The 14859-nt window shown below is 38.4% G+C and overlaps 1 protein-coding gene across 1 annotated transcript in view; it reads left to right on the top strand.

Moving 5' to 3' along the window:
• Positions 1-5738, top strand: part of LOC136884159 (histone acetyltransferase p300-like) — a 69352-nt gene extending 63614 nt beyond the window's left edge. The window contains exon 6 of the mRNA XM_068229857.1: positions 1291-5738. Within this exon, the coding sequence (XP_068085958.1) occupies positions 1291-1600 (310 nt within the window). The 3' untranslated portion in view covers positions 1601-5738. The remainder of the gene's footprint in view (positions 1-1290) is intronic.
• The last annotated feature ends 9121 nt before the right edge of the window (positions 5739-14859 follow it).

The following is a 14859-nucleotide window of genomic DNA, read 5'->3' as shown; positions in this document are numbered from 1 at the left end:
CTGGAGTTAATGGGTTAGGGGTAACATGCTAGCCTCTTACCGCCAGGCCCCGTGTTCGATTCCTGTCCAGTCCGAGGATTTTAATTGTAGACCGGAGGCTGGAATGGGATTCACTTACCCTTGTGATACCAACTGAGGAAGTATCTAATATCCTCTCAATTAATATAGAAATAATTTAGAATTTTTGCTGAACAGTTGATATAAAATCAAAGAGCAAAGATGAAGAATCATGTGGAAGGTGTAGAACTGATGAATAGAAATTATACTCTGCACGGCTTTACTTCTAAATTGACGTTTTGCAAAACAAATGAGCATCGTCTTACCTCTGTTGCCAGCACGCTACTTATGCGAGAACAGCTGATGCAATACGACTGAGGTAATCAGCCCTCGTAAAATGTAATACCGCACTCAGAATAGCTAATGAATCGGGATTGAAAATAAATTCCCAAACACTATACTTACTAACAACATCAGACACAAAAAGAGAATATATCATTAAGAATTAAAAAGAATGAGGAAATAACACATCATTTGCCACTAATGGCTGGCACAGAAAGAAGGTTATGGCCTACAAAGGGAACACTTCACTGATTTCAGAGTCACTTTCTTGCCACTTGTCTGTCCTGAACTACACTGAGACATGCTAAACACGCACAACTGAGTACACTACAAAAATACACGGATGTAAATAAAACTACAGCTATTTTTGTGCACTGAACTACTAAACCAGTATTGTACTAACTTATGCTAAACTGTAAATGATAGCATAAAGCACACAGTTCAACGAGTACCTGCACTGCTTTCCACCAAGCTACTAGAGACACTAATAATGAAAACACTAATTATTGATGAAAAATGCAAAATATTGTGAACCGTGCCGAATACCATACACATTGAGCGAGATAGGTTAACCACGTGGTGAATGTAAATATTATAGTTGGCAACTAGGTTTTGAGATCGCAGTCTGCCGATATCAGTCGATATGAATGGCGGCTTGGGGTTGGTTGTATGTCTATGTTTCAGCGCATAACCACCAGACAGAGCCAAAATCGGCCAAAAATCAATTTAGAAGTAAAGCAGTGCGGAGTATAGACATGTTTTAGAGTTAAATCAACCATAACGTCCTACTTGACAGCAATGCCTTGTCACCTAATAAATGGCCGAAAACATTTCAAAACTTACTTGTCTGAATTTGTGCACAAAAATATCAGTAATGACTTTTAAGATAAATTCAGATGGGACCAACTATGGAGAATGATAGGTTAAAAAAGACTCATTGTTTGGTTGCAGGTATCCATCGAATCCCGCTCTACAAGTGAATCCAGGCTTACGGCAACCATCACCAAACATGATTCAACAACTGCAACCCCTCCAAGTCCCTCCAGACCAGATGCAGTACGTAGTTGGAGGACAACACGGCACACAGGTCCTGCAGCAGCAGCCGGGCCTGAAGCCTATGCCGCCACCAGTTTTGTCCCCTGAGGGTATCTCTTTGAATAGGTTAAGAATCCGTAACTGTGTGAAAATAAAATACACTGCCGAATTCACTCTTATGTTTCTGTGTCTCTTCTTCTTGCGGACACTGTGTTTTGTGCCGTGACTAATGGTTATACATAATGAGATTTCTTTCTCTGTGAATGCAATAGTAAAGTAGGAGTAGGGGAATGGGGGGCTAGAAAAGTCTGTGTTAACAGGACATTCTATAGATGCAAACTTAACGTTGCACAACGAGCAATTAATTAATACATACATACATACATATATACATACATTATCATTATAGACTGTTATGCCTTTCAGCGTTCAGTCTGCAAGCCTCTGTGAATTTATTAAACATCGCCACAATCCTCTACTTGCAACTAGTGCTGTGGCCTCATTTAGTTCTATACCTCTTATCTTTAAATCGTTAGAAATCGAGTCTAACCATCGTCATCTTGGTCTCCCTCTACTTCTCTTACCCTCCATAACAGAGTCCATTATTCTCCTAGGTAACCTATCCTCCTCCATTCGCCTCATATGACCCCACCACTGAAGGCGGTTTATGCGTACAGCTTCATCCATCGAGCTCATTTCTAAATTAGCCTTATCTCCTCATTCCGAGTACCCTCCTGCTATTGTTCCCACCTGTTTGTACCAGCAATCATTCTCGCTACTTTCATGTCTGTTACTTCTAACTTATGAATAAGATATCCTGAGTCCACCCAGCTTTTACTCCCGTAAAGCAAAGTTGGCCTGAAAACAGACCAATGTAAAGATAGTTTCGTCTGGGAGCTGACTTTCCTTCTTACAGAATACTGTTGATCGCAACTGCGAGCTCACTGCATTAGTTTTACTACACCTTGATTCAATCTCACTTGCTATATTCCCATCCTGGGAGAACACACACCCTAAATACTTGAAATTATCCACCAGTTCCAGCTTTGTACCTCCAATCTGACATTCAATTCTGGTGAATTTCTTACCTACTGACATCAATTTAGTCTTTGAAAGGCTAATTTTCATACCATACTCATTGCACCTATTTTCAAGTTCCAAGATATTAGACTGCAGGCTTTGGGCACAATCTGCCATTAAGACCAAGTCATCAGCATAGCCCAGACTGCTTACTACATTTCTACCTAACTAAATCCCTCCATGCCATTTTATACCTTTCAGCAGATGATCCATGTATACTACGAACAGCAAAGGTGAAAGATTACAGCCTTGACTAACCCCATTAAGTACCCTGAACCAAGAACTCACTCTACCATCAATTCTCACTGCAGCCCAATTGTCAATATAAATGCCTTTGATTGATTTTAATAATCTACCTTTAATTCCATAGTCCCCCAGTATGGCGAACATCTTTTCCCTTGGTACCCTGTCATATGCTTTCTCTAGATCTACGAAACATAAACACAACTGCCTATTCCTCTCGTAGCATTGTTCAATTACCTGGCGCATACTGAAAATCTGATTCTGACAGCCCCTCTGTGGTCTGTAACCACACTGGTTTTCATCCAACTTCCTCTCAACTATTGATCGCACCCTCCCTTCCAAGATGCCAGTGAATACTTTGCCTGGCATACTAATCAATGAGTTACCTCGATAGTTGTTGCTATCCTTCCTGTTCCCTTGCTTATAGATAGGTGCAATTACTGCTTTTGTCCAATCTGAAGGTACCTTACCAACACTCCATGCTAATCTTACTACTCTGTGAAGCCATTTCATCCCTGCCTTCCCACTATACTTCACCATTTCATGTCTAATTTCGTCTATTTACCATCCTTTCCACTTCCTCAAGCGTAATTTCACCAACGTCATTTTCCTCCTCCCCATGAGCTTGGCTGTTCGCAACATCACAAGGAAGATTTCCTTTTACGTTGAGAAGATGTTCAAAATATTCCCTCCACCTCTCCAATGATTCCCTGGGATCTATCATGAGTTCACCTGAATTACTCAAAACACTGTTCATTTCCTTTTTTCCTCCTTTCCTAAGATTCTTTATTACTGTCCAAAAAGGTTTTCTTGCTGCTTGACCTAGCCTTTCCAGGTTATTACCAAAATCTTCCCAAGACTTCTTTTTGGATTCAACAACTATTTGTTTTGCTCTGTTTCTTTCATCTACGTACAAATCTCGGTCTTCCTCGGCCCTTGTTTGTAGCCATTTCTGATAAGCCTTCTTTTTACGTTTACAAGTTGCTCTCACTTCATCATTCCACCAAGATGTTCGCCTTTTGCCATCTTTACACACAGTTGTTCCCAAGCATTCCCTTGCTGTTTCTACCAAGCATCCCTGTATGCCACCCATTCTCTTTCTATATCCTGAACCTGTTTACTGTCTACTGTTCGAAACTTTTCACTAATCATATCCATGTACTTATGTCTAATTTCCTCGTCCTGGAGATTTTCTACTCTTATTAGTTTGCAGACAGATTTCACTTTCTCTACCCTAGGCCTAGAGATACTTAGTTCACTACAGATCAGATAGTGGTCTGTATCATCGAAAAATCCCTGGAAAACTCGTACATTCCTAACAGATTTCCTGAATTTGAAGTTGGTTAAGATATAGTCTATTATGGAGCTGGTACCCCTAGCCTCCCATGTATAGCAGTGAATAGCCTTATGCTTGAAGAATGTATTCGTAACTGCTAAACTCGTACTAGCACAGAAGTCCAGCAAACGCTTCCCATTCCTATTAGCTTCCATATCTTCCCCACATTTACCAATCACCCTATCATATCCTTCAGTTCTATTTCCAACTCTCGCATTAAAATCGCCCATTAGCACTATTCTATCCGTGCTGTTGACTCTGACCACAATGTCACTCAATGCTTCATAAAACTTGTCAACTTCATCCTCATCTGCACCCTCACATGGTGAATACACTGAGACAATTCTCGTCCTAATTCCTCCAACTGCCGAATCTACCCACATCATTCACTCATTTACGTGCCTAACAGAAACTATGTTGTGTGCAATGGTATTCCTGATAAACAGCCCTATCCCATATTCTGCCCTGCCCTTTCTAACACCCGTCAAGTACACTTTATAATCTCCTACATATTCCTTTTTATTTCTCCTTACCCGAATGTCACTTACTCCTAGCACATCCAGATTCATCCTCTTTGCTGACTCAGGCAGTTCTAATTTATTTCTTCCATAAGCCCCATTAATATTAATAGCTCCCCATCGAATTCCATTTTGTTCGACAAGTTGTTTCCAAGGAGTCCCTCGCCTGTCAAATGGGAGTGGGACTCCGTTACTCCCATAGGTCCGAGGATTTCTTAAAATGTTCTGAGCTTGGTAAATTCATGAAGCAGGATGCTACCCTACTTACACATAGTCCAAGTGAGGATCTCTCCTCTAACGGATTATGGACCACCAGTGGATTGTATGAATGAATTATTACACCCGTACATTTCACTCTCACAGATCAATGAAACAACAGTAATTGTAAGGAAAAGCAATACATTGTGGTGCATAATGTGACTAGCTGTTTGTTAATATTATTTTACAAAATGAAGAAACTACATAAAAAATACGAGAACTGTCAAATATGAAGAATGAAGAAAATAAAGAAGAAAAACTTTCTAAGCATTAAAAGGGTATTCCAAGTACATTTACAGGTAAATACTTGTTGTAATCATAACAGCGTTGCGTGAAGTATTCTGTATTGATATTGTTTACTGATTAAGAAACAATTTGTATAGTTAGGTTAATAGTTGAGGTATGAAATTGTATTGTAGACTAGAGCCCTCCCTCTTCCCCTTTCCTCGAGCTCTCTTCTTCCCTACTTTGTCCAAGATATTAAATCTAGCTAATTATAATTTAATTTGTTATGGCTCTCTAAAATACCATACTCATTGGTTATATACACTGACTGACAGTGACAATGCAACACCAAGGAGGAGTGGTTCGAAAGGGATGAAAGTTGGGGAAAAAAAACAGAGACGGCATGGATGAATAATTGATGTTTATTTCAAACCGATATGCAGGTTACCCAATGCGCACGGCATCGACTCAGTAGGATGTAGGACCAACGCGAGCGGCGATGCACGCAGAAACACGTCGAGGTACAGAGTCAATAAGAGTGCGGATGGTGTCCTGAGGGATGGTTCTCCATTCTCTGTCAACCATTTGCCACAGTTGGTAGTCCGTACGAGGCTGGGGCAGAGTTTGCAAACGGCGTCCAATGAGATCCCACATGTGTTCGATTGGTGAGAGATCCGGAGAGTACGCTGGCCACGGAAGCATCTGTACACCTCGTAGAGCCTGTTGGGAGATGCGAGCAGTGTGTGGGCGGGCATTATCCTGCTGAAACAGAGCATTGGGCAGCCCCTGAAGGTACGGGAGTGCCACCGGCCGCAGCACATGCTGCACGTAGCGGTGGGCATTTAACGTGCCTTGAATACGCACTAGAGGTGACGTGGAATCATACGCAATAGCGCCCCAAACCATGATGCCGTGTTGTCTAGCGGTAGGGCGCTCCACAGTTACTGCCGGATTTGACCTTTCTCCACGCCGACGCCACACTCGTCTGCGGTGACTATCACTGACAGAACAGAAGCGTGACTCATCGGAGAACACGACATTCCGCCATTCCCTCATCCAAGTCGCTCTAGCCCGGCACCATGCCAGGCGTGCACGTCTATGCTGTGGAGTCAATGGTAGTCTTCTGAGCGGACGCCGGGAGTGCAGGCCTCCTTCAACCAATCGACGGGAAATTGTTCTGGTCGATATTGGAACAGCCAGGGTGTCTTGCACATGCTGAAGAATGGCGGTTGACGTGGCGTGCGGGGCTGCCACCGCTTGGCGGCGGATGCGCCGATCCTCGCGTGCTGACGTCACTCGGGCTGCGCCTGGACCCGTCGCACGTGCCACATGTCCCTGTGCCAACCATCTTCGTCACAGGCGCTGCACCGTGGACACATCCCTATGGGTATCGGCTGCGATTTGACGAAGCGACCAACCTGCCCTTCTCAGCCCGATCACCATACCCCTCGTAAAGTCGTCTGTCTGCTGGAAATGCCTCCGTTGACGGCGGCCTGGCATTCTTAGCTATACACGTGTCCTGTGGCACACGACAACACGTTCTACAATGACTGTCAGCTGAGAAATCACGGTACGAAGTGGGCCATTCGCCAACGCCGTGTCCCATTTATCGTTCGCTACGTGCGCAGCACAGCGGCGCTTTTCACATCATGAGCATACCTCAGTGACGTCAGTCTACCCTGCAATTGGCATAAAGTTCTGACCACTCCTTCTTGGTGTTGCATTTGCTCTGTCAGTCAGTGTATAAATATAAATGAAGTACATTTCTCATCATTAGCTGCAAGTTTTGTTAATGATCAAAACTTTTTTATTTAGTGTTTGCTGGTTGAGTTTTTAAAACAAGTGGGGGCCCTTCCCTGTGGGAGGTGAAGAGCAATATTTTTAAAAGTTTGGACAAGTGGATGAACAGAAGACAATGTGGTCCTTACTGAGTACAGACTGCAATTGATTTATTCTTTTTGTTCTACTATTTCAGTAGCAGGCTCTTGTATAAATAAGAAAACAGCAGAAAAGCCGATGATAGAATACTTGAAATCAACACCAGCATTTCTGATTGCTGCTGTTTGATACTGCCACTTATTTTATTGTTGTTTAAAAGTGTCTGACTGAATGAATGAACGAACTTGGGTTGTGTTGCTGGTGCTAGTTTCAAGTCATTGTTACAGAAGGTGCAACTATTTCTTCTGCGTTCCTGTTTCTCTCTCTCTCTCTCTCTCTCTCTCTCTCCTAGTTTCTTCATTTGTTGATTTTATTTCTCACTTTAAAAGAATGGAAGGTATGGACAAATTTATAAAATTATTCTAAGATTAAAGCAATGAAAAGATCTCAAATTGAATACATTTTGAATGTTATACTTTGACACTAGTAGCCTAGACATAGATCAAAAGGAAGGGTCGTATTCTGTGCGCTGAGTGTGACCGAAGTTTGCAGATAGATATAAAAATAAAACCTGGAGCAATCCTGTACACAATGTTCAAAAACGTGTTGCTTAATTTATCCAACTATTATACCTTGCATTACTTGTAAAACTTAAAACAAAAGTTCCTTAATGCCCTCCCCCTGCCCCGATAAGACATGTAAATGGACTTTGACGATGTTGCCACTTTGTGGATGCTCAGCATGTCTCCTATTTCAGTAGAATTGCTATTGTTATTTTTGTTTGATACTACTTTTAAAATAAAATATGTCAGTAATACCTAACACAAGTAAAATCTCGAAAGTAAAATTACCATACTTTTCTTTCCCTGATATTCAACATTGATTCTTTTGACTAGTGAATATGATTTCATAGGAATATGATGGCATGGTGAGCTGCATCAAACCAGTCTATGGACTGACAACTCAAACAACAACAACAACAAAAGAGAGATTATTGCCATTTAAGGTTTTAATTTTATTCTTGTAGCTTCAATTTCTGTAGGATTTGTCAACATACAAGATCCAGAACAAACACCTAAAGACTTCTCTCCCATTTTGTTTTACATGCCATCTGTCTGGACACCTGTTTCAAAGAACTTGGCAAGTATTACACAAAATTTCCTACATTCTCGCTACTTGGAGGTCACAGTAAAATTGTACAGAGATAGAACCAACTCAGGAATGTATTTCCATCTTGAGTAACAAGTGAAAATTTTAGCAGTCTAGTTGCTGCTACCACTTTTATGTACAGATGGCCTTTTTTAAAATCATTACTTTAGAGAAATTACATTTTGTATGACGTCACAAAGTGGTGTGTAAGATTCAGGGATTTTCTTCTTCTTTTTCTTCTTTTATGACCACATAGGATCACTTTGGTCAGTCCATCGTTCAGGTCTCTTTGAAGGGATTGTTTGGGATTTGCGGTCCTCCCAGTACATCTTCAGACGGTCCGAACTTCATGCCCTTTCCTCAGTTGAAAATATGCATGTTGTTGGTTTGTTTGGTGTAAGGGTAAAGCGGAGGTTTGTATTCAATTTTATCTTATTTGTGGTGTCTTCTGTTGTAAGGCCTATTTCCTTCAGATCCTCTCTTACTTCTCTGATCCATTTACATCCTGTTGTGGTATTTTTGAGATGAGATTGTGTTGTACTAGTTGTTTCAGAAGTCTCGAATCCTCCATCCTCATGATATGTCCAAGGAATCCCAGTCTCCTCTTATGCATAGTATCTGTAATGGGTTCTAGCTCTTTGTACATGACTTTTTAGGTATTATCTGCCACTGTCCATCTTTCTGGCATTTTTTGTTGATGCAGGTTCTTCCAATCCTCCTTTCAATTTTCTGAAGTCTGTCAGTCTGATTGTTTATTCAGGTGAAAAAGTGTTTCTGCTGCATATGTAGCTTCCGGTTTTATAACTTTGTTGTAGTGTTTTATTTTTGCATTTATTGATAGACATTTGTTTTTGTTAATTTTTGTGCTTCAGCTAATCTATTTTTTCTTGTTTGGATTGAGATTTTTTCATTTAGGTTATGTGTTTACTTCTTCAAGATATTTAAATTGAGTTACTATTTTGATTTTATTACCATTTATGGTAACTTATTTTAGTTGTGTTTGTTTTTTGGCATAATTTCTGTTTTTTTAAATGATATTTTGAAGCCAATTTTATTTGCAATGTTTTGAAGTTCTGATACCTGTGTTTTTGCTTCTTTTATGTCCATTGCTAGTAAGTAAGGAAGGAAAAGAAAGTGAAACTGTTTGGTGGTAGTCACGGTCGAGGCCTTTCAGCAAATATAGCAGAGTTGCGAGCCGACAGTGAAGTGACAGGTGTTATTCAACCAGGTGCCCCCTTTTCAGAAGTAGTGAAACCCCTCTTGAGAAATGCTGATAAACTCTTTTCAAACAACGTCATAGTTATTGTCGGCGGAACCAACGACGTAGCGAGAAATGAAGGCCATCAGGCTGCAAGTATTCTGAAAAGGACTCTAGGTAAGCTGACCCATACAAATTTGATAGTGAAAAACATACCCCATAGACATGATTTAACTGACTGGTCAATCGTGAATAAAGCTGTCAAGGACACAAATGAAAAATTCAGGCAAATATGTAGTCATTTCATAAATGTTACACTGTTAGACATTAGTAAATGAAACCGAACTTCTCATACGAGGCATGGCATGCACTTGAATAGACTTGGGAAGCAATATGTAAGCAAGTTAATAGGTAAGTAACATCATTACAAGTAAAGATGAGGAAAAGACTGTCCTAGAACTACCTAGTCTGGGAAACATGTGTTAGATTCTGGACCCAATAACATTTCAATCGAAAATGTGGGTCCAGAATTAAATACCGGTAATGACTTGCAGGGTGGGAATAGGCGGTTCAAAATATTTCATCAGAACATTCAGTGTCTTAAAAATAAAATTTTAGAATTACAAGTTATTTTAAATTTAATACAGGATGTTATGTTTATCTTTTTGGATGAACATTGGTGTAATAATGATGAACTTGAACTCATTAATATTGAAGGTTATTATCTGGCAAGTAATTACAGTCGGGTTAATAAAGAGCATGGGGGAGTTTGTATTTTTGCTAAGTCAGGAATTGAATGTAAAGGAAGGATCTTGAAGTGCATAATTCTGAATTAGAATTTGAACTAACTTCAGTGGAATTTAAGCTTCCCTATGGTAAAAGGGTAATTCTATTAACCGTGTACCGTTCACTGGATGCTGATGTGGAGATTTTCTTAGGAAAATTAAATCAAGTCCTTCATAACATTTTCGGTAGGAATAGCAGGACAGAAGTAATACTTTGTGGTGATTTTTACATAGATTTTGCTGAAGGGAACCTTCCGTCAACATCACAACTACTGCATGTTCTTCAAAGCTGTAATCTAAAACACTTCAATTTTACACCCACCCGGGTAACTGCCACCTCAGCTACAACGATAGACAACATTTGTATTAATTTCCATTGTTCTAAAATGCAAGCGTCCAATATAAATGTTGGATTATCAGATCATCATGCTAAATTTTACAACTGGAATTTGAGAATGCTAGCAAGCATTCAACCAAAATGAAGCAAGCACAATTAACTAATTTTTTCTCTGCAGCTACATGTGGCAGTTTCATTGAAAGCCTTAAACTTCAGACCTGGACTCCAATAACATTTGGTCATAGCATTGACCAAAAGTATAGAACATTTTTTAACATTTTTTAATGCAATTTGAATTACATTTTCCAAAAAAACTTGCAGTAATTAATGAATCTTCAAAAAAGCCATGGATCACAAAGGGATACGGATTTCAAGTCAAAAATGTAAGTTACTAAGTAGATTAGCACAGCAGAGTTGTGACCGGGTTTTTTGTAAATATGTTAAAAAGTACAAATCAGTCTATCGAAGAGTTCTTAGGGCAGCTAAGATAATGCACAATAACAAGAAAGTTAAAGAGTCGTGCAACAAATCACGAACCATATGGAAGGTAATCAAGGAAGAAACCAACAGACACGTAGTTGGAAATAAAGTTGCTGCCATAAAAAATGATAAGGGAATACAAATGAATGACCCTCATCATTTGGCTAATGATATAAATGATTTCTTTCTATCTCTACCATACAAACTTGAAAATGCAAATAAATCAGATGTATTACCAACATTTGTGCAAAACTCTATGCAGTTAACTCTAGTAACAGAACTGGAAGTTCTTAAAATCATACAGTCTTTGAAGAACAAAACTTCCACAGGTGTAGATGAAGTTCGCACAAAATTCATTAAAAAATGTGATCCTTATCTGGTACAGCCTTTAACTTATCTCATCAGTGAATCATTTTCTAGTGGTCAGTTTCCTAATCTCCTAAAAATAGCTAAAGTTATCCTAGTCTTTAAAAGTGGAAACTTACACGATTTACATAACGATTTACCAATATCAATACCTACTGTTATTTCAAAAATATTTGAATGTGTTATGAAAGATCGGCTTACTAAATTTTTAATCAAATATAACTTGTTAAATAATGCACAACACGGGTTCAGAGCTGGCAGAAGTACTTTGTCTGCTTTATCACATTTTACACAGTTGGTCGTAAATGCTCTTGATAATGATGAAACTGTGATAGGACTATTTCTTGACCTTTCAAAGGCATTTGATACTGTTGATCATGAAGTATTGTTGCGCAAATTATATCACATTGGAGTTAGAGGAATTGTTAATGACTGGTTTAGATCATACCTGGAAATTACACATTGTAACAGTAAAGGGCATAATGAGACATATCACTCTCAGGTAAAAAGCATAGACTTAGGTATTCCGCAGGGTAGTATTTTGGTGCCTGTTCTTTTCTTGTTATATGTGAATGATCTTCCTCACAATAATCAAGTAGAAACAGCAGTTCTGTATGCTGATGATGCAAACATAATTATTAATAATTCTGACCCTATGTCTATAGAAACTACAGCAAATACAGTCCTTTCTAGGTTAGAATCATGGCTCAGGAAAAACAAATTAACATTTAACTTAAAAAAGACCCAATACATGGAATTCAAGGCATCTAACTACCATGACAAAACTGCAAAAAAACACAACCTTATATTAAATGCAAATGCAATTCAAAATACATTGACCACAACATTTTTAGGTGTCCATATAGATGAAAAATTAAGATGGGATTGTCATGTTAAAAAAATAGGGAAGTCTCTGAGTTCTGTTTGTTTTGCTTTAAGGATTTTGTCTAATAGTTGTAATGAAGAATATGTTAGAATAGCATATTTTGGATATTTCCATTCAGTCATGATTTATACTATTGGTCTCTGGGGCTGCTACAAATCAAATCTTGATGTTATTTTTCGAATACAGAAACGAGCTATCAGAATTATATCGAGACGTAACAGGTTAGATCATTGCAGACCATTATTTAAGAGACTAAGGATACTCCCAGTACCAAGCATATACTGGTACATCATGCAATGCATTCTACACATGAAAAAAAATATTGATCACTTCAGAAGGAATTTTTACAATCACAATTACCAGACACGAACAAGAAATAATATTTTTATCGAGCACAAGAGTAAAACCAATGCCTTGAGACATGTAGACTGTTGTATAATAAGCTTCCAAATAGGATTAAAGATATTAGTCCTGTCAGTTCATTTACCACAGCTTTAACAAATCTCCTGCTGAGTAGCTGCTTCTACAGTACAGAAGAATACATGATGAAGTGCTGGTAATGATGCTATTACTTATTAACTTGTAAACTTTCTTAATATCTAGTATACCGGTATAGCCTTAAAAATATGTTAATGTCACATTGATTATGTACATATTATTAACACCACACCAATATATTTTTATTTTGTCTTGTAAATATTGGTTATTAATATTATTTTAAAAAATTAAGATGTGCTGTCCTAATATTGAGGTATTTGGTGTTTCTGTTTTTCTTCTTTTTCAAAATGTTCATTATTGTGCATATATTATTGTTAGTATTAGGAAATCACTTGACAACTCCTATACTGTTGGCATATTTCAAAATATGTAATTGTGCAGTCTATGGAAGCTAAATAAATGAATGAATGAATGAATGAATGCTAAATCGTCAGCGAAACCCAGGCAATTTGTTTTGATTTTTCGGCCAATCTTTATTTTTGGGGGACATTTCCTAAACCATTCCCTCATTACCATTTCTAGAGCACAATTAAATAATACTGGTGAGAGCCCATCTCCCTGCCGTAGTCCAGTTTTTATTTCAAATGTCTCTGTTGTTTCACCCCTAAACTTCACTTTTGATTTGGTGTTAGTGAGAGTCAATTTTATCATGTTTATTAATTTGGGGTGTAGTCCATGGTGTCTTAAAATTTTTAACAAAGATTCTCTATGGATGCAGTCATAAGCTTTCTTGAAATCTACAAATATTATGACCATATCTCTGTTTCTTCTCCTGTTATAGTCCATTATCAACTTAAGACTCATGATCTGATCAGGACAGCTCCTCCAGGGTCTGAAACCTCCTTGATATTCTCCTAGTTCTTTCTCAAGTTGTAAACTTATCCTATTAAAGATGATTATTGAAAATATTTTGTATGTTATGCCTAAGAGCGAGATTCCCCTGTAGTTCTTAGGATCGGATTTGTCTCCTTTTTTGTGCAGTGGATAAATGAGGGCTATTGTCGAGTGTTCTGTTAGTTCTTCTTTAATCCAGATAGAGACAAGTTGTTGATGGAGGGCAACTTTTGCTGATCTTCCTGCATATTTCCAGATTTCCGCAAAGGTCTGACCTTCTCCTGGCGCTTTGTAATTTTTTAATTTATTCAGAGCTTGGTGGACTTCCTTTATTGTGGGGGGATTGATGTTCTCTGGTGGTGTTTTTATCGGGATGTTGGTGTCCAAATGAAGGATTTCTGTAGGTTCCTCACAATTTAAAAGCTTGTTGAAATATTTAGCCAGAATTTCTGCATTGTCTTTATTGTTATTAGCCAGCTTACCATTTTCATCCTTCATCAGTAGGGTTGGAGGTTCATATTTTTGGAGCTGTTTTCTGAAGGTTTTGTAGTAGTCCCTTGATTGAGTTTTATTGAATTGTTCTTCAATTAACTGCAGTGTGTCCTTATGATGTTGTCTTTTTATACTACTTAAGACTTGGGTAGTTTCTTTTCTCTGTTTTACTAGATTTTGATAGGATATTTCTGTTTTGTGGGACTGATGTAATAGCCATGCCTGATGTCTTTTCTCCACTGTTTCATCACATTCACTGTTCCACCATTGGTGTTTTTTACATGGTTTACGGTAATTGGAGCCAGGTCTTCTGCAATTTGTTTAAGGTTGTGTACTAAGTCTTCAAGTTTATCTGTGATTTTTATTTTTTCAGTTGCTTTCTGGTAATATTTGTTGTTGATTAGCTGGTTGGGATCTATTTTTCTTTTAGTTTTAAGGGCTTACTTTTGTTGTCTCCTCTGGGGAGGGAGTTTAATTTTAATTTTAACTACTTAGTGATCTGAACCTGTGTCTATTCCTCGGAGGACTTTGACGTTATAGATCTCTTTGTGGTGGTATTTGTCCATGCAGATGTGATCCAGTTGCCATTCTCCTTTAGTGTAGTCAGAGTGTTTCCATGTTTTGAGTTTTTGAGGTTTCCTCTTAAAACATGTAGATTTTGAGATTAAGTTATGGTTTCTACACAGGTCAACTAGTCTCTCTCCATTTTTGTTTTCTTGTGTGCTGGCCATTTTCTGATAATGTCACAGTATTTTCTTTCTCTGCCTAGTTGAGCGTTGAAGTCGCCTATTAATAATTGTACATGGTGTTTTGGGATGTTATCTATGATCTGGTCCAATAGGTCCCAAAATTCTTCTGTTTCCTCATGGCCTTTTGAGGAGTTGTTTTTATCATGGGCATTTATTATAGTATAGATTTTATT

Source organism: Anabrus simplex, chromosome 12 (genome assembly GCF_040414725.1).
Source record: "Anabrus simplex isolate iqAnaSimp1 chromosome 12, ASM4041472v1, whole genome shotgun sequence".
NCBI classification, from domain to species: domain Eukaryota; kingdom Metazoa; phylum Arthropoda; class Insecta; order Orthoptera; family Tettigoniidae; genus Anabrus; species Anabrus simplex.
This window is presented reverse-complemented; position numbering and strand designations above follow the sequence as displayed.